This window comes from Amblyomma mixtum, chromosome 1, assembly GCF_055824585.1.
Source record: "Amblyomma mixtum isolate Tamu chromosome 1, ASM5582458v1, whole genome shotgun sequence".
Classification (NCBI taxonomy): domain Eukaryota; kingdom Metazoa; phylum Arthropoda; class Arachnida; order Ixodida; family Ixodidae; genus Amblyomma; species Amblyomma mixtum.
This window is the reverse complement of record NC_143012.1, coordinates 98,392,904-98,420,726: the sequence shown is the minus strand read 5'-3', so window position 1 is coordinate 98,420,726 and position 27,823 is coordinate 98,392,904. Positions and strand designations below refer to the sequence as shown.

The window sequence follows — 27,823 nt, the reverse complement described above, 5'->3', positions numbered from 1 at the left end:
CTCTGATAATATATATATACACCTTGATTACACCGAAAATTAATGAATGCAAACAATGTATTATTAAAGGAAAGAAATGGGTTTTTTTTTCACAAATATGAATTGACATATTTCTTAAACTCCGGTTTTTGGAATTTAATTTCTTCTCTTATGAAATTCAGCAAATAAGGAACATGGAAATCTAAGATCTGACTGCCATAATTTATGGAACTGATGTTGAGACATGCAACTGATATCTGCCCGCGCGGAACTGATGTTCCGCGCCGGCTGCCTTTCTGTGGTGTTGCAGGTTCTCAGAGCTTCTCGGTGTTGGCGTTTTTCTGCCATCTAGACCTAGATACCAGTACCAACTGCTACGTAACACTGGTGGAGGTTGTGGACTCGACGCCTCCATGTCCAGGACCACTCCAGACAGCCACTCATCCAGTCGACCAGCCTCCGCTTTGGTGCACGCCCATACATCGCAGCAGCAGCCGCCTCCTGGGAATACATCAATGCGATCTGGACGGGGGAAACCCCGCTCCCCATTGACTGGAAGACAGCTCTTGTCGCCTTCATCCCGAAGGCCGGGAAACCGATCGACACGGACAACCTCCGCCCCATCTCTCTCACCTCGTGTGTGGGAAAATTGATGGAGACGATGGTGCGGGATCGGCTGCCCGAGTACCTCGAACAACACAACACCTTCGCGGACACCATGTTCGGATTTCGCCCACATAGATGCGCACAGGATGTCCTGCTCCAACTCGACCGCGAAATCTTGAACCCCATTACACACCCCCAAAACGATAAAATTGTCCTTGCGCTCGACCTGAGAGGAGCGTTCGATAACGCAGCTCACGAGGTCATACTCACACATTTGAGTCAAACTCACTGCGGCACCAATACCTTCAATTACGTTAAACAATTTCTCACGGAAAGACTGTCCTACATCCGAATACAGGACGAAGAGCACGGACCTTTCCTCCTCGGGACGAGGGGGACTCCACAAGGCGCGGTGCTGTCCCCTCTGCTATTCAACATTGCCATGATGCGCCTACCCGCCCTGCTTGGTGCGGTCGAAGGGGTCCAGCACGCGCTGTACGCCGACGACATCACCATCTGGGCTACGCAAGGACGCCTGGGGGATATGGAGACCAGCCTGCAAACGGCCGCCAGCATAGTGGACCGCTATGCTCGAGACTGTGGTCTGCAATGCTCCCCGCAGAAATCGGAATTCGCACATTTACGTCCCTCGCGCACATGCTCGACCCAAATCAATCTCTCATTGCAAAGCGGTCCCATTCGCGAATCCAAGGAAATCAGAGTCCTTGGACTCTTCATACACAACCAGCGACGCTGCGACACAACACTCGCCAAGCTCCGGCAGGTGGGGGACCAGGTGGGCCGCATGGTCCGCCGGGTTTCCAACAAGCGCGGTGGGTTACGATGCAAAGACGCCTTGCGGCTGGCGAACGCATTCGTGACCAGTCGAATCTTGCATTCGACTCCCTACCTCCACCTGCGGAAACAGGAGGAGGATTCCCTCGAGGTCATCCTCCGCAAAATCATGAAACGAGCGCTGGACCTCCCAGTTTCTACCTCTACCAGCCGCCTTATGGCACTGGGGATGGTGAACACTTTTAGGGAGCTTCGGGAGGCCCACCTCAACAACCAATACACTCGTCTCACAAAGACAGGGTCGGGTCGCCGCCTTTTAGCCCGACTACACATCCAGCACACTCAATTCACAGAGGAGAGATGCCGCCTTCCCGTACACTAGAGACGCGCCCTCCACGTGCGGCCTCTCCCCACCAATATGTCCAAAGAGGATCATAATGGCAGGCGCCTGGCGCGGGCGGAAGCCTTGGACCGCCATTTTCGGAGCAAACCAGGAGTCTTCTACGTGGACGCGTCCGGCCCGGACTTCAGGGGATGGTACACGGCCGCGGTCGTCCACGAGGGTAACACAGTAGACGCCCTTACTTTCAAGGCCCAGTCAGCAATTCACGCAGAAGAGGTTGCCATCGCTCTGGCAGCCTCTGACACCTCCTCCAAATACATAATCACCGACTCACGAGGGGCTTGTCGAAACGTCACGCAAGGGTGGGTTACTCCCCTAGCTTATCGTATTTACCAAAATTGTAGCCGAGACTCGGATCCCGCGCACCGATCTATCGTTTGGGCTCCAGGTCACCAAGGCGCCCACGGAAATGAGGGAGCCGACGCCGCCCGCGCGCTCTCTCTCCGGGCATTTCCCACGGGACCCGACGCCGACCAGGACTTCCATTTCAATCCGATTTACACTTTTAAGGAAATATGCGATTATTACAAATCCACGCACCAAACTCTTCCCACCCCATGCAAAGGGCTGGGGAAGGTCAACGAGCGGGTACTCATGCGCCTGCTCACCAACACGATGTTGTGCCCGGCAATTCTACAGCATTTCGATCCTAACGTGGACGCGTCCGGCCCGGACTTCAGGGGATGGTACACGGCCGCGGTCGTCCACGAGGGTAACACAGTAGACGCCCTTACTTTCAAGGCCCAGTCAGCAATTCACGCAGAAGAGGTTGCCATCGCTTTGGCAGCCTCTGACACCTCCTCCAAATACATAATCACCGACTCACGAGGGGCTTGTCGAAACGTCACGCAAGGGTGGGTTACTCCCCTAGCTTATCGTGTTTACCAAAATTGTAGCCGAGACTCGGATCCCGCGCACCGATCTATCGTTTGGGCTCCAGGTCACCAAGGCGCCCACGGAAATGAGGGAGCCGACGCCGCCGCCCGCGCGCTCTCTCTCCGGGCATTTCCCACGGGACCCGACGCCGACCAGGACTTCCATTTCAATCCGATTTACACTTTTAAGGAAATATGCGATTATTACAAATCCACGCATCAAACTCTTCCCACCCCATGCAAAGGGCTGGGGAAGGTCAACGAGCGGGTACTCATGCGCCTGCTCACCAACACGATGTTGTGCCCGGCAATTCTACAGCATTTCGATCCTAAATTCGACGGGCGGTGCTCACACTGTGGGGAGGGGTCTGACACCTACCACATGGTGTGGGCCTGCCAGCAGAACCCATCCCTACTCCCTATCCCGAACCCCACCCGAGAGGACTGGGAGGCGACCCTGTCCGGTTGCTGCACCCTCGAGGCCCAACGGGCCTTAACGCAGCGCGCCCGGGCTGCGGCAAACGCCAATGGTGTGCCTGACTGGGCATCCCACCTAGTGGTTGTAAGGGCGTGACCCTTCAGGTCTCGACCCCCAACACCTCTATGATTAATAAATGTTTTCACCACCACCACCTCCTGGGAATGGCCCCTCGGACCCCTACACGAACATTCGCCCACTGATCGACCCGTTGCGCATACACCCACGGCGCAGGCTAGCGTCTCTCTCTCAACGCTTCAGCAGGTCACAATGCCGGCCAGCTTCCATTGCGCCCCTTTTGCAGACGTTGAAGACTGGATGGACCAATAAAGCGGGTGGCCGCTTTCAACCGCGGCAGCACTGCGCACAGGCTGCGGAACGTTAATTTCGCACTCTACGACGGAGTCAATCAAGACTTGTTAAGGATCGTGCACGGCGCCTCCTGGACGCTCGCATACAAAAACCTAACGAGAGCGTTGCCATGTTCGCCGAGGACTTGGCGGGTCTTTGTCAGCGCGCTGACTACGATATGGTGGAAGCCACGAAGCTCTGACATCTGATGCAAAGTGTGAAAGAGAAGCTCAGCGCGGGTTTGGTCCGAAATTCCCGGTAGACTGTTTCAAATTTCATGAAGGAAGCTATCAACGTTGAGCGCAGTGACCCCTTGTGCGGGGAGCCAAGCAACAGTGCGGCCGCTTTGTGCATTCACGTGGGCTGATACGCGCGGTGGTGCGTGAAGAGCTCCCGAAACTGATCCTCGGCGCACCTGACCAGACAGCCGCGGCTGCTTCCGAAGTCGTGAGTGACGCGATCCGGCACGCATTTTCAACACCTCAACTGCTGCCGGAGCCGCGCCCCATGACCTAGGCCTCGGCTCTCTGCTCCGAGTTGCCATCAGCGCGACGTAAGTCATGCCACTCCGCCACCGCCATTCTAGCAGCGGCCCAAGCGGGAACCCGCATTGCGTCCACCGGCTCGGAAGGCGGCTGTGTGACGCACTTCTGACCGGCAGTCGCTCTGCTATTATTGCGGCCACTTATTGAAGCCGGCCACTTGTATCGCCGTTGTCCCTACCGCGAGTTCAGGCCCCGGGGTTTTCCACTTCACGCTCCCCGTTTTGGTCAGCGATTCCTTGAAATCGAGGAATACCTTGCTGCCCATGACACGTCCTCTACCGGCCGGCCACGATCTTCATCTACCGCGCACTACACGTCGCACAGCCGCCGGGCTTTCGCAGATTGCCTGCGCGGGTCGGTCTCTAAGCCCACGCCGGGGAAACTGAAAGCGTCGACCGGAGGGGGGAAGTTTGCTGACTGCAGATAATCCGAAGACCCCTAAATGCCACTGCCGCGGGAGGCCAAGATTCTAATTCCGCCGCAGCCTTATTTTATGGTACGGGATTTCCTGACACCGCTGCAGTTCTAAGTGCCGACCCACACGTTCACGTTGACGGGTACCCAGTGACGGCTTTAGTTGATATAGGCACGGACCTTTCAATAATCAGCAAACATCTCTCGGATCACCTCATCATACATAAACCTGCTGTAGGCAGTAGCCACTTGCAGTGGCTAGGCCGGATAGCTTGGCTGCGCTGCTGAGCGCTCTCGCGAGGCTCGCTGCTGCCGGCACGTGTCTCCTGCTCGTGCCGGTATTCGCCTGGCTGGAATACACCTGTCCTGTTGGCGGCACATGTCACAGCAGCGTCTACGACCTGGACTACACGGCCAGAATATGGCGTCCTTCATTACTCAACTACCCGAGGCCTTCTGATTCACCATTCCTACCGCCTGGCCGAAATTGAGGAAGCGGTTCGAGCGTTTCTGCACACCTTCTGGTTTCATTGACAAGCCAGACTGCGTAATTTCCTAACTTCGGAAGACTTCATAACTGCGCTTCACACGCTTTCCAGCCGTTGTGAGTATGGTACCATCCGAGAGGGACGAGTTCCAGACAGACTGGTAGTCGGCATTCAAGAGCAGAAATGGTTAGGGAGACTGCAATTTGATGCTGATCTTGGTGCTGAGGTGAATTTCTCGTAGCCGTCTTGTCCTTCCACGCGTTGACATGGGACACAACCATCGCCATGCAAGTCCAACCTGTCAAATTCAAGATTGACACAGGCGCCGACGAATCTGTCCTCCCACCAACGACTTTCAGCATGCTTCGAAATCAGCCTCCGTTGTCGTGTGCTCCTCGGCAGCTCTACGCTCTTGATTGGAGACCTCTCGCGCCAAGGGCGTAGCGCTCCTTCAACTCGCCTACGGTGGACGTGAAACTCCAAGACGTCTACGTGTTGGAAGATGTCCGCACTCATTTACTCGGCAAGCCCGCCATCATTGACTCCTAGGTGTTAACCTTCGTCAGCGCAGTCTTAAAGGTGAGCCCAAGAGTCGATTTTCTATCCTTGTTTCAAGGCCTCGACAAGCTACTAAGAGAACACATACCACATTCGCCTCCACCGAGATGCGAACATACCTGCTCGGTAAGAGAGGAGGTGGTTGTCTGGAGGGTTTGAGTCAAGGCATGTATCTGCTATTGTAGATCGTGGGAAATGCGCTGCTGCTCTCGCTGCTGGCGTTCCAGCATTGCGAGCCGGAGGTCGAAGGAGCTGCTCTCGTTAGTCAAGGATGGAGAGGGTGGTGTAGTGGAAGAGAGGGACGCTGGCACCGAGGATCCTTTAACTATGGCGGCGTAGGAGCCTGGTGGTGACGTGATCGGAGCTGATGGAGATTCATGATTAGAGGAGGAGGAGGACGAGGAGGAGGGGGTGCTGGGTTGAGTGGCCCGGCGCAAAGCTAGGCGTCGGAGGTATGCAGCTTTAGCACACTCGCGTTGTTTAGCAAGGAGCAAGGGGCAAGTGGGGTCGAGGGAGCGGTGGGTGTTCACCTGGCAATGAACGCACCAGGGCTGGGCGCACACATGAGCGGAAGGGTCAGCGGGTAGAGGAGCAGCACAGCGGGGTAGTCGTTAGCACGCTCGGCTGCGGAACGGAAGGATGGTGGTTGGAATCCCATCGTGCAGAAGGGGAGGACGAGCGCGAGTGACAACGGACTCACTCCAGATGAGCTCCGCTGATTTCGTGTCTTCACCCTAGACAGTGAGATCCTGGTATAATTTCATCGAGATCACGGGTTTCCTGAAGAGGAGAGGAATCCAGGGACACCAACCGGAACGCCGAAGAACACGGAGCTCCGCGTCGCAGTGGCGTTCGCCACCTGCGTCGCAGCAGCGTTCGCCAGCTGGGCCGCGCCGTGGACCGTGCCCGCGCGCCGTAGTTCGTCATGAAGGTCACCGTAGAAGGCATCCCAATTTCTCAAGAAGAATTAGCAGCCAGTGATTGGTTGACTAAAGTTAACAAGCTCCGGGAAGCGCGAACAGCATCAAGGCCATCCGTGCCCGATTTCCCTGGAGACAAAGCGGGACCGAGCCAAGCGTCCCAAATCACCAATGGGCTGCGTGTGAACAAGATGACAGCTGAACTCACGCCTCGGCAGCGAGGACGCCTACTAGCCAAAAAATCTGTAGCTTCGAACCAGCCTCGCTTACCCAGCAACGCTCTCAAGCTGATTGTGCGCCCACGCGGCGGACTGCTACTCTCCAAGATTACAACCTACCAACTACTGGAAGCGATCTGCACGGCTGCTCACTTCACCAGGGACGCTGTTCGTCACGAAGACCTAATACAAGCTAACCTGATTCAGAATACTTTCGCGTACTGCACCCCAGTCGTCGAAAGTGCTGAACGGATCATGCAACTCAAAGAGATCACCGTCGACAACAAGGCGTATGAGATATCCGTCTACTGCGCTCCAGATGATAGTTCGAGCCGCGGTGTGATTCGTGGCGTCGATCTCCGACTGGATCGAAATACAATTCAAACAGAGTTACAAGACAACCGTAACCCACCCATTGTGGATTTTCGGCGGCTCGGGAACACCACCGCTGTACTCATCACGTTCGCTCAGCCCCAAGTGCCTACCTGGGTCTACTTCTGCAATAGTCGCCATAGGTGCAACTTATTCAAGAAGAAATACGAGGTGTGCTATCGCTGTGGTGAGCTCGGTCATCGAGCCGACGTTTGCGCAAGCCCAACTACTAAATGTAGAGGTTGCGGACTATCCAATCCTACCAAAGACCACACGTGCAAACCAATCTGCCGCCTGTGTGGCAAGGAACATCTCACGGGCGATAGTCGCTGCAGGGAAATTTTCAGGACTCCTTACGAAGTCAAGCGCAGGAAGTGGGAGAAGATCCAAAAAGCAGAGGCAGATAAACTCAAGTCCCAAGAGACCGCCAAGCGGGCCACGCTCCAGCACATCAGCCGATGGGACCGGCAACGCTCAGATAGCCAGCAACGGCAGCCCCGAGACCGCTCGAGTTCTTTTCCGCCACTCAAGGCTCCCACTCCACGGATGGGGTCTCAAGATACCTCCCGGACCAAGCCCCGGCCACCTGCAGTCGTCCAGCAGACACGGGTCTCTTCTCAGCCTCTGCAACAGCCACCTGGGCTACCACCATCACTACCCGATCTACGAGAACGTCATGAACCGGTGAGTACGCAGGGAGGGACTCCCACTACTCCAGACACACATCAAGCAATTATGGAACTGACAGCAGTCATCCAACAACTGATACTCAGAGTAGAGGCTCTCGAAAAGCCAACGGCCACAATCACTCCTCCGTATCCGCAGGGATCACCTGAAACAGTACCTATGGATAACGCTGCCCCCAACCGATCCGCACAAAAACGCAAAGCAACGCCCGACACTGACTCCCCCACGGATGGTTGGCAGGCGCGTTTTGTCAAAATCGAGGAAAGCTGCGCCCTCAGTCAAACTCGCATCACAGCTTTAGAAGCACACATCGAACGCTCACTCCACACAATCGGCTCACAAGTCACACGACAATTTGAGATTCTGAGCAAAACTATACAAGCACAGGGCAAACTTCTCGCTGCTGTGGTACCCGTGGCCCCTGCGCCAACACCCGCTCCAACCCCACAGCTTTCCCAGCCTAATCATGGCGAACAGCTCAGGTAACACCACCATCTCGCAGTGGAACTGTCGCGGGTTCGCGCGTAAGCGTCCGGTCCTCGAGCAGTTCCTCACCGCGAGTGATCGCCCCGAACTAATAGCCCTACAGGAATGCGACAAGAACACGCAACTTGCCGGTTACACTACATACATATCGGAACGAGTGAAGCCTCGATTAGCCACTCTCGTCAAACGTAATCTCACTGTCCTCCAACACAATTTAAATCCAACTTTCCCCGAACACGTCTTCTTAGAAATATTACCTCGGCCCTCGCGCAAGCGTCGCACCAGTTTGTTTGTAATTAATGTCTATAGTCCTCCCCGAGCACGTAAGGATATTTTCGGTCCTCTTTTCCTCAAAGCCCAGCAGCTAGCGCAGGGACAACCCCTCCTCATCCTCGGTGACTTCAACGCGCATCACCGTGCTTGGGTCTACCACTACGACTCGGCTAAAGGCCGACGCCTTTGGAATGACTGGCATACGCATCAGCTGACCCTCATCACGGACGTCTCCTACCCCACTAGACAAGGTACGGGCCTACACCGAGATACAACTCCGGATCTTGCCTTTACGACCTCCGCAGTTAAAGCTACTTGGTGCCACACTCACGAAAATTTCGGGAGTGATCACTTTGTGCTCGAGATTGTCATACATGAGCCCACCAGGCAATGTACGCGGAAGGCTCAGGTGATTAACTGGGACTCTTTCCGGATGCACAGGGAACAGCATGACAAACATCCCACTATTACTAACATCAAGGCGTGGACAACCGAAATTGTCAAACAAGTGGCCAACGCCACAAAAACCGTCGACTTAGAGGACACAGTTCCCCACTGCGACCGCTACTACGCCCATCTATGGGAGCGCAAGAAGTCGCTCGAAGCTCTACTTGCCACTCGGAAATGGGACCGCGATATCCGACGTAGACTGGCGCGCGCACACACGAATATCGAGAACTATGCAATCGAACTCACTCGACAGAGCTGGCACAACATTTGTGACCAGATGAACAAGACTCCAAACACTCGTAACACGTGGAACCTCCTTCGACATCTACTCGACCCAGCTGGAGGTAAACTCCAAACACGCCAACAGCTCGAGCGAATCTTCCACCAGTATCCTGGCACGCCAGACGAGCTCAAACAATAGCTTATAAATACTTACAACCGCCCCGAACCAGCAACCAACCTCCCCTTCTATCAGGGCGCTGACAATCCCGGCCTAGACGCTCCAATCACTCTTGCGGAGGTCCGAGCAGAACTAAATGGCCTCAAGACGACTTCAGCGGCCGGTCCCGACCGCATTTCAAATAAAATGCTTAGGAACCTGGACGACGCATCCATTCATGCTCTTACCGACTATCTTCAAGAATGTTGGGCCAGCGGTACCATCCCTCAGGAGTGGAAATGCGCGAATCTAGTCCTCATCCCCAAGCCGGGAAAACCACCAACCTTGGCCAACCTCCGCCCCATCTCTCTCACGTCCTGCGTTGGGAAGCTGATGGAACACGTTATCCACACCAGACTCTTGAGATACCTCGAGGACAACCATCTACTACCAGACACAATGTTCGGCTTCCGCTCTCATTTAACGGCCACGGACATTATGCTTCTTCTCCATCATCAGGTGGTCATGAAACGTACATTAGACACGAAAGTCATCGTCGGCCTCGATGTTGCCAAGGCATTCGACAACGTCCTTCATGAAGCGATCCTTCAACAACTTCAGGCTCTCGGTGTCGGACATCGCACGTATGCGTACGTCCGAGATTTCCTCTCCGACCGCACAGTACAACTAAACACCGGCACGGGAGATCCTTCCATCATCTCTCCAGGAAACCGTGGCACGCCCCAGGGCTCCGTGCTTTCGCCGATGCTTTTTAACGTTGCACTAATAGGCCTTCCCAAGCTACTCTCCGACATCCCTCACCTGCACCACAGCATTTATGCTGACGACCTCACACTTTGGATCACGCATGGCAGTGACGGCCAGATAGAGGAGACTCTCCATACCGCAATCAAACGGATCGGAGATTACCTCATGACAATTGGCCTCACCTGCTCGGCGACAAAGTCAGAGTATATAATCATCCCGTCCCCGGGACGACGCCCTCCAAACATACATCCTGAGATCAACCTCCAGGTGCAAGGTAACCCGATCCCTCGTACAGATTACATCAGGATCTTGGGCTTACACCTACAGGCCAACGGTAGCAACAACACCACGCTCCAACACATCGACCAGTCGGTGGTACAGATCGGACGCCTCCTTAAGCGAGTTTCCAATAAGCATCATGGTATGCAAGAGTCCAACCTCCTGCGCCTCGTTCAAGCCTTCATCTGCTCCCGCATCACCTACTCTGCACCCTACCTACGTCTCACTCGTGCCGAAAGCGAACGGCTAGAGGCGTCACTCCGAAAAGCGTACAAGACGGCCTTGGGCCTTCCCATGTCCACAGCTATGCATAAGCTCATGGCTCTCGGAATCTCCAATACCGTGAGCGAACTTATTGAAGCAACCCTCACTGCCCAATACGAGCGGCTCTCACTCACACACGCTGGCCGAGCGGTACTGCAGCAAGTTGGGATCTCCCCGCCGAGAGCGGCCCCAAGTTATGCTGAACTTACCCCGGAATATCGCCAAAATCTCCGCATCTCTCCCATTCCCAAACGGATGCACCAGGAACACCATGCCGAGAGACGGGCCGACCGTGCACGTCAATTCGAGAAACGCTTCAGCGGACGTCCGGACGTCACGTATACGGACGCCTCTTACCATCCCTCGAAGCCAGTGACGATGGCGGTAGCTCTCGCCCCTCACCGCAGCTGGTACACAGCCTGCAGCATTCGCAATGCAGAAACAGTCACCGCAGCAGAGGAGGTTGCCATTGCGCTAGCGCTAGCTGACCCTGATACCAAAGTCGTCATCAGTGATTCTCAACAGGCTATCCGCAACTACGATGCTGGCCGTATCTCTTGCCAGGCGTCACACATTCTTCTTTCTACTGCACCCTCTTTCAACTCTCGCTTACTTCTTTGGGCCCCAGCCCACGAGTCGCTCAGCGGAAACGCACAGGCGCACACACTCGCCCGAGATCTCAGCTGCCGAGCAGAGTGTGTGATCGGCCTCCCTGCTTCCTCTGACACTAATATCTCACGCGCTTCTCTACTCACCACTTACACGGACATACTACAGCACTACCGGCTCGAAAGATGTCTCTATCCTTCCGCACACCGTGATCTAACAAGACGCGAGGCCGTCCAATGGCGCAAACTACAAACTGGCAGTTTTCCATACCCCCTCTTATACAGCAAGATCTTTCCGCAACAGATAGACCCCATGTGCAAACGCTGCTCAACTCCAGCCACTCTCATACACATGGTGTGGACTTGTACACATCACAAAACAAACAACTCAAACACCCCAGAGACGTGGGAGTCTCTCCTGCGTACTTCCGAGCCGGCAGACCAACGCCGGCTTATCCAGCGCGCGGTGGAGGCCGCGACATCCCAAGGGATCCCCGCCGACCTCCTCTAAGCCAGCGCAACCGGTCCTTGGACTGGTCCCCTGTTTTGGGAGAATAAAAGAAATCACCACCACCAGCACAGCGGCGGCACTTGGCCGGAACGCTGGGCTGGGGGCATTGGTGGGCGCGGTGACCTAGAGTGAGACAACGGGTGCAGGTGGGAGGCTTAGGTTTATGAGGACGGCACCGGAAGGCAACGCGTTTGAAATATACAAAGTGGGGGATGACGGTACCAGCGAACGTTACGAGCACTGACTGAGTGGATCCCATCATGCGAGCAGCGAGAATATCCGTTTTGAAAGATTGTAGATCATGCATGAGCTCATCAGGAGTGAAGTGGCCACCGACGTTATGGATGACGCCGAGGCATGAGATGGGAGGATGGGGGAATAAGTTTTGATGCTGACAGGCTTAAGGTGAAGGTGCGTGATAGAAAGTAGGAGGTGGGCGGTGAGAGGAGAATGAGTTTTTATAAACACAAGGCTTTGGGCTGGCTTGGCCTGAAGGGTGATGTCTGCACTGGTCTTGGAGGAAAGTTGTGCAGCGGAGATGACTGCGGTGAGCACGTCGTAGAGAGGCAGCTTGGGATTGAGGGTACCAGGAGGGAGTTGTATGCGAACAGTGATGAGCTCGGAGCGGGGTCGGGTGGCGGAAGCAGGCTTACGGCTGGCACCGATGGTGCTCCAGCCGATTTCCGGGGATGGAGTGTAGTCTACCGGGGACGCCATGAAGTCCATGTCGGCCGACGAATCGTCAGCCTGAGGCGCAATCTGCGACGCTGGTGCCGGGCTGCAGGTCTTGGTGTCAGTGGGTAATGTGGCTGGTGTAGGCGCGGCGGCACCGGCGGCGTCGACGAACGCAGGCGGCTGCGACGCGTCTATGGGCCCAAAGGTGTTGGCGTCCCTTAGAGCGTGGAGTTGGCTAGCAGTGGACGCTGCGGCGACGACGAACGCTGCCGGCTGCGCCGCGGCCGTCGATCCGGAGCTCCCAGCGTCGCTCACAGTGTTGGTTGCGACAGGATTTTGCGCGGTGACGTGGGCGGTTGGAGTAGGCCCCGCGGCAGCGGCATCAGTGGGTCTGGGCTGCAGGGTCTTCGTCAGACGCTGCATTTCAGAGGTGCAGGCGCGGCGCGTTAGGGTTAGCGAGGCGCCGCGCCGCTTCAAACTTTTGGAGGCGTTTGGAGGGCCAGCTCGGCAGCGGGTCGTGATGCTGATGGTATCCACGTGCTTCGGAAGCCTTCCTAAATCGATGGAGAGGAAATCCAGGGGCGGGCGAAGGCCTGGACTAGGCCAGGGGCAGGTGAATGCGGAGCACGATAGGCAGCCGATGGATGGATGGATGGATGGATAGGAGCGCCCCCTTTGAAACGGGGTGGTGGCAATTGCCACCATGCTCAGCTTTTCTTTATTTATTATTTTTTTTTGTTTACTAACCAGGGCGGCGCCACCTAGCGGGAATCCCAACCTAGCGGGAATCCTCCTCTCTTACCTCCCAGCTTAGCAAGCTAAATGAGCGCCTTGCCACGTTCACCACTCCCTCCTCCAGCGCCCAGGTCGCCCCTTTGGCTGACCTTGTCGAAACCACCACACAGGCACATCACACTCGCTTGGTTCAGCTGGAAACTTCGGTTCTCCAGATTCTTACCACCCTCCAAGCACAATCAAAGCAATTGGAATCCTTCACATCTATGCTCCAATCCGTCCATGAGTCACTGCTCCTGGCAAAAAAGAAGGAACGCGTACCATCGCGTTCCTCTCCACTATCATACTGGCGTTTGGCGAGGACCTCGAGATTGTGCAGTGGAACTGCCGAAATCTTTGCCACAATAAGACCCCCCCTCCACCAGTATCTACTCACCCGCCCCTCTCTGCCTCATTTTCTTCTCCAGCAGACCCGGACGGCCCGCAATGTCCCACGCTACCGCGCCTACCATGCCACTATGGCCACACCACTTGCGTCTATTTATGTACGCAGTGACGTGCTCGTAGAGCAAATTGACATCCCCTCCACCCTCCTTAAATATTTAGTTGGTGTGGTTTATTACCACCCTTCATCCCGCATCTCACTCGTCCTTTTGTCTTTTTACAACCCCCCTGTCACTTCCTCTTTATTCTCTGCTCTGGGCAAATTCCTTCACTCTCTCCCTTCTACCTCCCATCTCCTCTTTGGTGGTGACTTTAATGCCCCTCACACACTCTGGGGCTACCCACAAACCCTCAAACCCGGCCGCCTCCTCCATTGTCTGGCCCAGGAACGCCACCTCACCCTTCTTAATACTCCTGGCTTTCCTACTCGAGCGGGCACTGCCTCAGAACGCCCCCTGACACCCGACCTCACTTTCTCTCGGGGTTCACTTTCCCTTCACTGGCAGGTGACAGCCGAAACTCTTCTAAGTGACCACTTTCTCATCCATATCACCACCTCTCTTTCCCACATCCCTCGCTGTCATCCGGTTATTCACACTGACTGGCATGCTTTTCGCACTAATCTCGCCTCCGACTCCTTTCAATCCTACGACGACTGGACGTCGCGCATCTCTGCAGCGCTCACGTCGAGTAGCCGTCGCGTTCGCTCTCGTTACCCAATCCAAGACCCAGATCCTCACCTTCTCCGTTTATGGCGTCGCCGTAAACGTCTTCAACGCTCCTTTCGCTCCCAACCACACAATGCCCAACTTTCCTCCCGGATCACTGCTCTGCGGGCCGAGATCGTCGCCCACTGCGCCTCCCTCGAGCACTCTCGTTGGAGTGCTCTTTGTGATGGCCTTGATTCTGCATTGCACTCGCGATCCGCATGGTCTCTCTTTAAATCCCTCCTTGGCACTAAGCCTGCCCTTGCTCCCACTCTAGCTAAAGCCCTCACTCAGGGCACTCCCTCCGAAATTTTTGATCAACTCGCCTCTCTCTACCTCCCGCCCCCTCTGGCACTCTCATACGTGTACTCAGGTGGACCTAACCCCGATCTGGACCAATGCTTCACTCTCCGGGAGCTCGAATCTGCTCTGGCTGCTAATGCTACACGCTCGGCTCCCGGTGAGGATGCCATTACATACACCACACTTCGTAACCTTCCTGACGGCGCCAAAGAATTCCTCCTTCAAACCTACAATGAGGCCTGGGAGAGCGACTGCTTACTGAGCTCCTGGACATCCTCCCTTATTTCTATGATTCCAAAGCCGGGAAAACCTCCCTCTCTCTCTAACCTCCGCCCAATCTCCCTGACGTCGTGCGTTGGTTAGACCCTTGAGCGAATGGCTCTGACTCGCCTCTCTGATTTTCTTGAGGCACGGGAGTTCTTCCCCCATTCTCTCATTGGCTTCCGACGCCGCGTCTGTGCACAGGACATGTTTCTGATTCTCCAGTAAACGTTCCTGTCCCCTACACCCACTCAAATTTACGCACTTATGACTGTCGATGTTCGCAAGGCCTTTGACGGTGTTTTCCACGATCACATCCTTTCTCAACTCGCCTCTTTGGATTGTGGCTCCCGCATGTACTCCTATATCCGCTCATTCCTCTCTAAACGTGTGGCTCGCTTTCGAGTAGATACCCACTTGTCTAACCCACACAACCTCACCCGTGGCACTCCTTAAGGTGCTGTTCTCTCTCCTACCCTTTTCAATCTCGTGATGGCCCCTCTCGCCTCCCAGCTAGCTGAAATTCCCGACCTGCATCATATATTTTACGCCGATGACATCACTCTCTGGTGTTCATCTGGCTCTCCCGGTCACGTGCAGGACACCCTGCAACGTGGCCTAGATCTCATCGACTCCTTTCTCACCACCGCTGGCCTCTCTCCTGCTCCTGAGAAATCCGAGCTTCTCCTTCTCAACCATTCCTCCTACCAGCGCTCACACAACCACTTCGTCTCTCTCCACCTTTCTGGCTCTCCCATTCCTGTCGTCACACAGTGCAAAGTTCTTGGCTTCCCTTTGCATGCGGCTAAGAATGTGCAAGCCCTCCACCGCGCTGTCACCACCTGCCACTCTAACTCACCTCCAGCGGCGCGTGGTCACTCGACGCTCAGGTCTCCACGAGGCTCACGCGTGCCGAGTTGCCCACGCGCTGGCCCTCAACAAGGTCTTGTACTTTGCACCCTACGCTTCCTTCACTCAGAATCAACTTAACGCTCTCGAGACTGCCCTTGTGGGCCTCTACAAGGCAGCTCTCAACCTCCCTATCACTACCTCTACCACTAAGCTCTTTGCCACTGGCCTCTTCCATCCACTTCGTTCTCTTCTCAGTCTCCATCGTGACTCGCAGCTTGCCCGGCTTTCCCTTACCCGTCAGGGTCAGTGGTTATTAACTCAAGCGGGTATCTCGCCCATTCCAATCTCCCCGTTTACCTCTCCTATTCCCACCCCCGCTCCCAATCTTCGTATCCTTCCCCTCCCGACCAACATGTCCCCCGTACTGCACGCCGGACGTCGTCATGCGGCCGCACAGCACCATTCCCCTCTCTTTGATACCCAGGGTGTAGCTTACATGGATGCCTCCTTCGTGGCTCCTCGAGGTTCCTGCGGCTACGTCCTGTACTATCCACACCTCCCTGCTCCTGAGACCCACATCAGCGGGCCGTATCTACACCCTCCAGACGCATTGTCCCTCGAGGTCCTCGCCATTGCGCATGCCCTCCAGTCATTTGCCCTCCTTCCCTCTCTCCAAGAGTACACAGTATATTCAGACTCACAAGCCGCTATACACCACATACAGAAACACACCCTGACCCCTTCTCTCCAACAGGAGGTCGAACGAGCGGTCTCCGCACTGCAGCCTTCCATCGTTTTCCTCCGCTGGGTCCGTGGGCACTCAGGGATTGACGGCAATGAGCTGGCCCATCAGCTCGCCCGCGACACACTTTTCTGGGCACCGTTGATCCCCTGGCCCAAGCCCTCCGAGGACGATGGGAGACTGATCCTTCGCCGCACCATAAAAGAAGTCTACCTTGAGCTCCGCCTCGACAAACGCCTTTACCCTCCCCCTCATCCATCACGGCACATTCAGATGAATGCAGTTATCACCCCGTCCCGCCTCTTCCTCTATCGCTATCGTTCGGACCCTTCCTGTCCCAACTGCCCCTGTATGTATGTGGACCTGGCCAATTGCCTCTTCTATTGCCCGGCTGCTCAGCAGTCGGGTTCCTTCCCCCCACCCTCTCTATCCATCACCACCTGGCTCTACTGGCTTGGCGCTGAAGGGGAATAACAGCGGCTTCTGGTCGCCCAGGCGGTGGACATGCTCGGCCTATAAATTATGGTCGAATAAAAGTATTTTACTACTACTACTACTACCTGCTTTGAGCTCCCCTCGGCGCATACCAATTTCACCTGTCAATTTCACCAATTTCAATTTCACATTCGTCATTTCACCTGTTGATAAACCGAATGAATGGTGTGCACCTATGGTGGTAGTCCAAAAATAAAAGGCGATTTTAGAATCTGCATCGACTTCACTGCACTCAATCGTTACGTTGTGAGAGAGTGCCATCCGATTCCATCGGTCGAGCATAAACTGGGGCTGCTTCACAGGGCCGAGGTGTTTTCGAAGCTGTTCTGGCAGATACCACTCAGTGAAGACAGCAAGAAACTTATTGCCTTCACCACGCCATTCGGGAAGTTTTCCTTCAAGAGGCTTTCATTTGGCATTACGTCCGCTCTCGAGCACTTGCAGAAGCAGAACTAAAAATTTCTGGAAGGTATCAACAGAGTTGTGTGTCATAAGGAGGCATCCCTATCTGTGGCTCACACGAAACAGAGCACAACGAGATACTTCGAACCATTCTTCAACGACTAACTGAGCCAGGTGTCACGCTAAACGAGAACAAGGGCCTGTTTCACCTCGACCAGCCGACATTCCTAGGTCACAAGCTTGACCAGCACGGATCAAACCCGACGAAAAAAAGGCTGACGCCACCTTAAAAAAATCTGTCCGAGGCTGAGCTTGGTTAAGCCCGGTAAGTTGCGAAAGCAATAGCCCTGGCTGCGCCTGGTTTGGCTGGTGGTGTGTCTTGGTAGTGCTCTCAGTAATGCTTATGTTTATGAAAGTTTTGCCCATTTGTTTTACGTGGCATTATACTCAACACACGAGGGCCCCCACGGGCTGGGAGATTTATGCGTGCCTCGGTCGCCAAAACAAGCGGCTGACGCTAACGGATAATTGTGTAGAAGCTCCGAGCTACGCGGCCAAAGCCAGCGGCCGAGGTTGCGGATAACCTCTGGACGGACGGACGGACGGCCGGTTGGTTGGTTGGTTGGTTGGTTGGTTGGTTTGGTTGGTTGGTTGGTTGTTTGGTTGTTTGGGTCGGGCTGGGCTGGTCGGTCGGTCGGTCGGTCGGTCGGTGTGAAACTTCTGTGAGGAGACGTCGAGGAGAGGCGCCTAGCAATCAGCAGAGAGTTGCCGCTGTGGATTAAACATGCTGTAAATCACAGCACATAAATTATATGGCTCTCCTGCTTGACGTTTCGAAGAGCAGGCGCGCCGGTGCAAAGACCGCTCTTTGTATTCGAACACTGAAAGCGCGTTTTCTCCTACGGAGCCCGAATCACGTTCCACATCGAGTGCAGCTAACCCGCCACTCGTAGGGCTGGATTTAGGTAACATATAATGGCCCTGAAAGCCGACGGTAGTTACGCGAGCGAAAAAATTTGCTTCATGTTACGAACGCCTCTGTTACGCCTCGGCTAGCTGGCGGCAGCACGCGGATTGACAGGCGCAGCGTACGCTGCCTTCGCCGCCGCCTTCGCCGAGCTCGCTCGCGCGCTTATCACCCGCGCGCTATCGTGTCGGCAGATCTTGGAGGCAATGAGGCAATGATCTTTCTTGAGTCACGCCGCAGCTTGCTGCTTGGTGTCACTCGCACGGTGGCGATGCAGGCTAGTTTGCCAAAGTGGTTTTAACCGTTTCAAGCAGTACTTCATTTCGCCATTTAGCGTTGCAGAGGCTAGCGATACGCGCGCGAAGTGGATGCTGCGTTTGTACGTTTCGCTGCGCACTTTTTTCCGCGCTGGTTGGCACTTCACGCCGCTGCAGTTCGCAGTTTCCCCTTTTTCTGCGATATCGTTTACTACCAGTGTTGCACTGAGATGTGAGCCTCGTTTTCCGCAAAAGTAAGTAACCTTCCATTTCTTTTCTGTGGTGAAAGTGTCGGCCTTGCTTTCGCTAAGCCTCTAACGCGCCTGATTGAACGGTCGGCTAGTGTGTCACTCCTTTGGTTTACAAATCACAAAACAGTATCAGGCAGTGCTTTACATACCGAAGTGCTATTTGAGCTTTTGTTAAGTGGATACAGCTAGGCTGCTCTCGCATGCGAGTTGCTTTCTTTACCAAGGCGGTGACAAGGTGAACGTGAGAAAGCTTCAAACCAACCAGCTTTGTTTAAGCGTACGTTGATAAGGCGCGAATTTTTTCCTAGACATTGATTAAAGTCTGTGCTCTATTGCATTCTGGCAGGGTTTTATTCTTGCCAAGGACTCTCATCTGGCCACCTGTGTGCTCTAATTCTTGCTGTGATTGCCGTCAGTGAAACTCTCGTTAAAAAGGCTTTGGTTATCTTCACTAAGGCATTTGTTTGGGCTAGTCGGTACATTGTTAAAACTGAAGGCACAGCGCACGAAGGACCTGTCCTGTCCATCGTGCGCTGTGCCTTCAGTTTTTGGTTATCTTAACTGCGTCAAGCTTTTGTTTCATTACGATTGAGAGCCCCGGCACAAAGGTAGTTTACTCAGTGGTGCTGCTCTGTATGTGTGCAAGCTGTTTGACAGTGCAGTGAAGTACTACGGCTCTTTGCAGGCATGGCAGCTTTTATTTTTTGGAAAATCATTGGGCCGTGCACAGCTGGCGTTGTCCCTGCTTCACTGTGTGCATTTCGTTTTGGGTACAGGCTGTTCAACAGTGGTTTTCAGAGGACCTCCTTGCCTGCTCAAATTCTCAAGTTTTGGTAAGCACGCTTTGCAGCTGACACCTTTTCTTTCACTTCATGATTTCTTGTATAGGTCTAGGCTCTTTGCTAATGTTCATTCCACAAGCCCCATTATTTGTTTGTCCTTTAGAACCCCAACTGTTGGCCGGAGGAGCAAGGACCTGGTCTAGTTTCACGCAAATTAATCGCAGCACCTTGTACTTGGTTGTTCAGAAAACTTGGCCTGGAGATTGTTTCAGTTCTGAGGTGGGAATCGGACAAATGCTTCTTGTGCAGTGGTGTAAGTAATCTCTTGCCCGCTGTTCGAGCTTCATCGTACAGATTAGAAAGGGCTTGTTTGGCAGTGCAGTGTTAGGAACCTTATACATACAACTTTTATTTCTTATCTTTCAGATGTGCCCCTGCGTGGCTGTCAAGGAGAGGTCCAAGATTTAACCCATCTCTGGTGTATACTGAAGTGATGCAGGTATTACCAGGACAGCAGCATCTGTGCTATGTTTTCGTGCGACGGTGCAAGATTTCAACCATCAACCACTTTTGATTCAGCCACATCTTGCAGGTAAGAGAAAGCCTGTTTGCAAGATGCAGCTTAGGAGGTTCTGTGAGTACAGTGTGCATCACAGTAAGGCAGTGCACTTGCTATTGACTGCTTGGCTTTCAGTGTCCGTGCACGCTGTTTGCATTTTGCTTCTGTTAAAGGCCTCCACAGTGATTGACTTCTGGAGTTTATGGTGAGCCGTAGCACTCTGCTGAAATGCCGCTTGCAATGACATCATATGCATATATGTTTTTGGTTAGCTTATTTTATTGCCTGTTCTGTCACTCCTTGCCATTTCCTGGTCTTATTTGCTTCCGACTCCTCATTGGCCATTCTATATGCACCTGACTGACTGTGCTTTTGGTTACTCTAATAGTTTTCACTTCTGCAGGCTGCTGAACAGAGCTGGATTTGACTTCCCCTTGTTACCGTCTAGTTGGCATCCTCCTTGCAAGAAAAGCGATGTTTGGAACACCTAGCGAGCTCTTCATTGCCGTCCACATCACAGCAACTTGATCATCAACGCATCCGTTGTGAACAAGGCCTGGGGCCGAATGAATTTTGGATTTAACAGTTGGTTGCTGCTCGACACTTTCCCGCCATTCAAGTGCTTACCGTTGTAATGTCAGCCAAACCAGTGAAGCTACCTCCTCCATGGCTTCTAACATTAATTTCCTGGTCCCTTTCTTTTTTGTGTGTGGGTGTATGCACTGGATTCAATAAAGAGTAACGCAGTGACTGAAAAGTGTGCTAGCACATGCATTTATGGCTCATTACTACAGCCATACATCTCTTGTAATGTGGGCTTATGGTTCGGGTCATTGCAGATCAGCTTTGAGTTCATTTTTGAGTGTATACCAGAAAAATGAACTATAACATTTTTAAAGCTTTAGAGGGTTTAAAGGCAGCACTAAAAATCAGTCTTGAAATGCGTAAGATATTACAGGCGCCCATTTCAGAAAAAAAAGGAACGTCTAAAAAAATTCTAGAAAAGTTCTACCTCAGAAGTTTTCTAGCCGTATACAAGCGTAGCGTTAGCAGAGCTAATAGAGGGCTAGTGAACGTCTAAGTCTAAAACACTGCTTAGATGAAACTTCTTCTAGATGTCAAGCTTTTTTTTTCGAGACTTTTTTTAGACGTCTATTAGCGCTTTTTGTGTTTCGTAGGCGGGCTGGCTGGCTGGCTTGGCTTGGCTTGGCTTGGCTTGGCTTGGCTTGGGTTTGGATAGGCTAGTTCTAAAGGCTGCTCGGCATGGGTACGTATTGTTGAGGGAAAGAATATATTTACAGAATATATTTACAGCCAGCCAGAACATCGCCGTCGTCTTCATCTACTCCCACTCGTTCCATAGCTCATTGTCGTCGTCTACCCGCTTCAGGACCCCCGGCTGCTGAAACGCTGTCTCTGCGTTAGGGTGGCGACGTATGGGCGTTGTGATAAGGTTTAAGGCGGCATACGTGGACGTTGTCGGTGGTGGGGCCAGAGGACGATGGCGAGGACGTAAGGGGAGCAGTTTCATAGTTCAAGTCGGTGACACAGAGCACCGCACGGTGAGGGTCACGGTAGTGAGAAAGAAGCTTCTCGGAGAGACCCGGCGCTGCGAGACGGTGTCCAGAAAAGGACGAGTGATCCTGGGTTATATTCGACTGCCCGTTGACGGTGGTCGTAGGCGGACTTTTTTGAAACTTGAGAGGCAGGGAGCCGACTAGGTGCGATTTGGCGCGCCAGCGTGGCCTGGGCGATGGCGTCCCGAGCCTAAGCAGTGGCGGGAACTAAAGAACGTGGCATGAGTGTGTCCAAAGGCAAGGTGGGATGCCTACCAAACAAAAGGTAGAAAGGAAAATAGCTTGTTTTGTCATGAAGGGAAGAGTTATATGCAAACGTCACATAAGGCAAGGCTGCGTCCCAATCGCGGTGGTCTGGGGAGACATGGCTAACATGTCGGTGATCGTGCGGTTGAACCTTTTCGTAAGCCCGTTGGTTTGTGGGTAGTAAGCCGTCGCGAGCTGGTGCTGCGTGTCTCACGAACGAAGAATGTTGTGAACTACTCTGGACTGGAAATAACGACCGCCGTCGGTGAGCAGTTGACGAGGGGCGCCGTGGTGAAGGATGACGTCTTGGAGAAGAAAATCGGCGACATCGGAAGCGCAGCTGGACGGCAAAGCACGTGTGATGGCTTACCGAGTCGTATAATGAGTTGCGACAGCGATCCACTTGTTGCCGGAGAGGGAGGTCGGAAAAGGGCCAAGAAGGTCGAGGTCAACACGGTGAAACGGTTCCGGAGGTATGTCGATGGGTTGTAGAAGACCGGCAGGCAAAGTGGAGGGCCTTTTCCGACGTTGACACAGGTCGCAAGCGCCCACGTAACGCTTGACGGAACGATACAGACCAGGCCAACGGAAGCGGTGCCGCACCCGAGCGTACGTGCGGTACACGCCAAGGTGGCCGGCTTTCGGCAGATCGTGCAATTCTTCAAGAACAGAAGAGCGTAGACGTTGAGGTATGACGACATGCAGCGGAGGACCATCGGAGCGTAGGTCGCGGCGATACAAGATGCCAGTCTGGAACACATAAAGGTTAATGCCATCAAAGATAGGTCGTAAGGATGAGTCGTGGCGCTGTTCGTTGGCAATATTATTGAGATCTGAGATAGCTAAGAGGCAGCGCAGGGTCTCAGCGTCTTCGAGGTCAGGTGGCACCACAGGGTATCGGGATAAACAGCCAGCGTCCTGGTGAAGACGCCCTGACTAGTACATGGCGGAGTATGAATAACGTTACGTGCTTAGCACGCACCGGGGTTTATTTACAGAGGGCATCGGTAGAAGCAGGATGGCGACGAAGCCTACAAGCGTCCTTCAGCCCTTTCTCTTCCTTTTTCTCTACCGGTCAGTCCTACCCTTGATCTTCTGTGTTGACGTTCTGTGAAACCGAGTGACATTTCCCTGCTCGCAGACGAAGCCCGTAGGGCGAGTTAAATAGAACGTCTGGGATGAAATCGCTTGAGGCGGGCTACATGCACCAACTGAGACTGGCATGGCTGTCGACAACTAGCAGTTAGCGCGATATAACGTAATTAAGGTCGCTTATACACTCTAACACAGCAAACGGTACAGTGTACTGTGACAACAGTTTCTGACACAGACCTCGCTTGCGTAGAGTTGTCAACAACCACACAATGTCACCAGCAGCATACGAAACTTCTTGATGTCGGACGTCGTAGCGGTTCTTAGAACGCTTTGGCGCAGATAAAATTCGAATTCGGGCAAGCTGGCGAGCTTCTTCAGCTCTGCAGAGTGTAGTCGCAAGAGAAGGTTCATCGTGGATGAAAAATGGTAGTATGGTGTCAAGGCCACAGCGAGGCGAGCGAGCATAGAGCATGTAGAAGAGGCTGTAGTGAGTTGTCTCATGTTGCGCTGTGTTGTATGCATGAGTAATGAACGGGAGGACGCCATCCCAGTCTTTATGGTCTGCAGCGACGTACATAGCAAGCATGGTGCTGAGCGTGCGATTAGTGCGTTCTTCCACACCGTTCGTTTAGGGATGATACGACGTGGAGAGGTATATTGGACGTCATTGACTCGCCGGCGGCCTCACCTCCATCGGCCGCGCCTCGTAGTTTCCCGGAGGCGGAGGGGAAGCACGACGTCGAGGAGAAGGTGACCGCTGTTGGCGCTGAGGTGACGGCGTCACACTGCGATCAGATGAAGGTGATGAACTCCGCAAATTTGTCGGATGGTACGTGTCCCAAGCGGACTTAGTCGGGGATCGCTGCTGCTCGGTGTGCAGTTGTCCGTAAATATTTGCCGGGGGTCGGTAGTCTTGAGAAGTCCGGAAACGGTGGCGGCAATATTTCATTTCATTTATTGATCCCTTAAAGGCCCGAAGGCATTACATAAGGGGGGGCATATTGGTTTCCAACGGCGATGATGGGAACATGCATAACAATAAAAAGAACAAACATACAAACAAAAATAAAAGGGGTTGCAGTCATATCAGGGTTTCCCAGCAGGTGATACATCATTTAATAAAGATATGTCAAGCAATACTCGCTGCAAAGAGCGCAGAAGTGATCAAGATTTATGTGAGGTGAATTTTTATTTTCTCGCGGAATGTTTTGTGATCAGTGCATGCAGCGATGTCGTTAGGCAGTGAATTCCATAGTGCTATTGCGTTGGGGAAAAATGAGTTGTTGTAAGCTGACGTGTGGCCACTGATGCGTGCTATCGGGTTATCGTGACTAAGCCGGGAGGACGTTCGTAGTGGGGCGGTTAATAGAGCGTGCCGTGATCTTGTGTTATCATAAAATGTATGAAGTAAGCATAGGCGGGAAACGACGCGGCGTGATTCCAGTGTTGAGAGACGGAGGGACTGCTTGAGGGCGGTGACACTGGCTTCTCTTGAGTAACATGAAGTGATGAACCGAGCTGCACGATTTTGGATTGATTCCAATTCGATGGTGAGATACGATTGCCATGGGTGCCAGATGGATTATGCATACTCTAATTTTGGCCGCACAAATATTTCATACGCGAGTTGTTTTATGTTAGGGGATGCAGATTTCAGATTCCTTCTCAGGTAGCCAAGTGTGCGTGAAGTGTCGGAGCAAATGGTTCTAATGTGGGTGACCCAAGAAAGTGTTGATGTGAGATGTACACCTAGATATTTGTAAGATTTTGCAACGGTTATAGGGACTGATGAAATGCTGTAAGTGTGATTCGTCAAGGTGTGTTTGTGAGTGAAGGACAACGATTTGCACTTAGTAAGATTTAAAGGCATCTGCCACTTTTCACACCATGATGCAATAACGTCAACGTCCTGTTGCAAAGTGAGGTTATCGGTTGGGCTACTTATTGCATTATAGATGACACAATCGTCCGCAAAGAGTCGCAATTTGCATTGAATATTAGAGGGCAGGTCGTTGATGTATATTAAGAAGAGTAATGGTGATAACCCGGCCCCTTGAGGGACACCAGATGTTACATCTGTTAAGGGTGACTGGATGTTATTGGCGGATGTGAACTGCGAGCGTCCTTTTAGAAAATGTTCGAGCCAGCATATCAGATTAGCAGGAATTCCCAGGAACGAAAGTTTCGCAAGCAGATGGTTGTGAGGTACGCGATCAAATGCCTTCGAGAAGTCTAAGAAGATTGCATCTATTTGGAGGTTATCGTCTATGGCCTTAAGGATGTCTTGGGTGAACTCTGCCAGCTGGGTTTCGCATGAAAATGATTTCCTGAAGCCATGTTGATGAGGATAAAAGAAATTAATCGAATCAAGGTGCGACATTAAGCTTGATGATATAATGTGCTCTAGAAGTTTAGAAGATATGCTAGTAAGGGATATTGGACGATAGTTAGCTGGGCATGCGCGATCACCTGTTTTGAAAATGGGAACAATTTGGGCTATCTTCCAATCGTCAGGAATGATTCCGGTGTCTAAAGATTGGGTAAATATTAGGCGTAGTATCTGGCTTGATAATGATAGAGTGTTTTTAAGTAGTTTACTGTTTATTTGGTCACATCCTGCAGATGATGAGAGCTTGAGTGAACTGATTAATTTGGAGATTCCTTCGGGGCTAATTTGAATTTCCGGCATTTCTTTTTGACTATTCCCAGTAAACCATAAAACGTACCATAGACATCAGCGAGATATTTACGCTGGACATTAGACACCTCCATTAGACATCCATTTTAGTACTGTTTACGAAGAATCTACGTACCTACGACGTGAAAATTGGGGTCCGGTCCATGTTGCAGGTACGTAGTGCAGACATCAAGCTCGACATTTACCGGATGTTTGCCCATGGTGTAAGTACGTCCAGTCTACGTAGTCTAGATGTCTATATTAAGAGAATATGACTATACATAGACCAATAATAACCAGTAATAACTGAAAAATTACTCATTACAGAAATATTGACGTCTTCGTCCTACTACTCCTTGGATCACCTCTTGCCTAGAGGCTTCCGCTATGATAAGTGCTATATGATAAGTGCTATGATAATGCTAACATAATGCAAAGACCATTTTGTTCACAATGCCAGCAGACTCTTCATGGGAAGAAAAGCCCAAGGGACAGTGGGTTGAAGACCTCATAGTTTTGTAATACAGCACGTAAAGCATAGCCGCTTGCAACCCATGCTTTACGCAATTACACGTTTTATGAAAAAATGCAATTGCGTTTTTTCCTTGATCCATGCCAGCATTGTTATTTCAACTACGATGTTAAGTTAAAAACATCCAAAACAAAATAACAAAACTGGCATGGGCAGCGCATGTAATGCAAAAGCAAGATAACCGATTATTATCAATGGTAACGGGTTGGATTCAGAGAGAAAGCAAGCATAGCAGAGAGGATCAGGTCAGGTGGGCAGGTGAGGCTCGGAAGTTTGCTGGGATAAGGTGGCCACCCCTGGAAAAGGACAAGGTTAATTGGGGATATTTTTGACGAGCAGTGGCCAGAGGCTGGTGATGATAAAAAGTGGGGCTCAAGACGTTTACTGTCAAGAAAAGATGAGGATAGGTTCTGCAAGACCAACATACCTTTGGAGTGGTTATCTATGCCTGTGTCTCTTTTCTATAGCCCTAAGAACTGTGACACAAAAATTAAGTGCAGTAGAATTAGCCTACTGCAAGTACTACAGAGCACAACCAAGTTACACTAATACCTTTCGACCAATGATGGACAGAATATGCACACACACAAAAATCAGGAAACCTTCATATTAGTAATGGTTTATTAAAAACAAAATTTTGCAAATACATCATTGAAATAAGTATTGCACAATATTCATACAGCTTAATTAGCTGCTATCACAGGCAAACCAACATGTATGATGATAAAAAAACAGACTATCATAAGTCTACAACAGTATGAAGTGCTTCTGTGACTTAGTTTACAGGGCCATCACCCATTCTATGTTTTAATAACAACATAAATTGCAACAATGGATCACTGCAATGGTGAACTTAATTCACAAAGCTCACTTAGCTATCACAGGGAAGCCAAGACATCTGAATGGCAAAGAAACCAGTGGTTACCATGACAGTACACAACACCGTCAAGTGCTTTTTTGGCTTAGCTTACAAGGCCGTCAAAAAAAGCATAGCTTACAAGACCGTCATCCATTACATATGGTTTCAAAAAAAACATAAAATTGACAGAATAAATCGCTCAAACCCAGTGTTTAACACAAAGCTCAATTAGCTAACCCAGGGAAGCCAAGACATCTGAATGGCAAAGAAACAGTGGTTACCATGACAGTACACAACACCGTCAAGTGCTTTTTTGGCTTAGCTTACAAGGCTGTCAAAAAAATGCTTACCTTACAAGGCCGTCATCCATTACATATGGTTTCATAAAAAACATAAAATTGACAGAATAAATCGCTCAAACCCAGTGTTTAACACAAAGCTCAATTAGCTAACCCAGGGAAGCCAAGACATCTGAATGGCAAAGAAACCAGTGGTTACCATGACAGTACACAACACCGCCAAGTGCTTTTTGGCTTAGCTTACAAGGCCGTCAAAAAAAAATGCTTACCTTACAAGACCGTCATCCATTACATATGGTTTCATAAAGAAAATAAAACTGAAAGAATAAATCGCTCAAACCCAGTGTTTAACACAAAGCTCAATTAGCTAACCCAGGGAAGCCAAGACATCTGAATGGC

The 27,823-nt window shown here is 52.1% G+C and overlaps 1 protein-coding gene and 1 long non-coding RNA gene across 3 annotated transcripts; both read left to right on the top strand.

Moving 5' to 3' along the window:
* Positions 1-9,344: 9,344 nt before the first annotated feature.
* Positions 9,345-11,765, top strand: LOC149367292 (uncharacterized). Its single transcript, XM_089554962.1, has one exon. It carries the CDS (start codon positions 9,485-9,487, stop codon positions 11,705-11,707), a length of 2,223 nt encoding a protein of 740 aa, XP_089411088.1. The 5' UTR covers positions 9,345-9,484; the 3' UTR covers positions 11,708-11,765.
* A 6,751-nt stretch (positions 11,766-18,516) lies between these two features.
* LOC149367291 (uncharacterized) lies at positions 18,517-20,896 on the top strand. Of its 2 annotated transcripts, XR_016287005.1 has the most exons (4): positions 18,517-18,801; positions 19,575-19,893; positions 20,007-20,172; positions 20,543-20,896. It is a non-coding gene; the product is annotated as an uncharacterized LOC149367291 (long non-coding RNA). The 2 variants fall into 2 exon arrangements; XR_016287004.1 differs by lacking the exon at positions 18,517-18,801 and having other exon boundaries at positions 19,450-19,893.
* Positions 20,897-27,823: the final 6,927 nt, after the last annotated feature.

Coding starts and splice junctions, on each gene's coding strand:
- LOC149367292 (XM_089554962.1), top strand. CDS start 9,485: ATGCTTAGGAACCTGGACGACGCATCCATTCATGCTCTTACCGACTAT.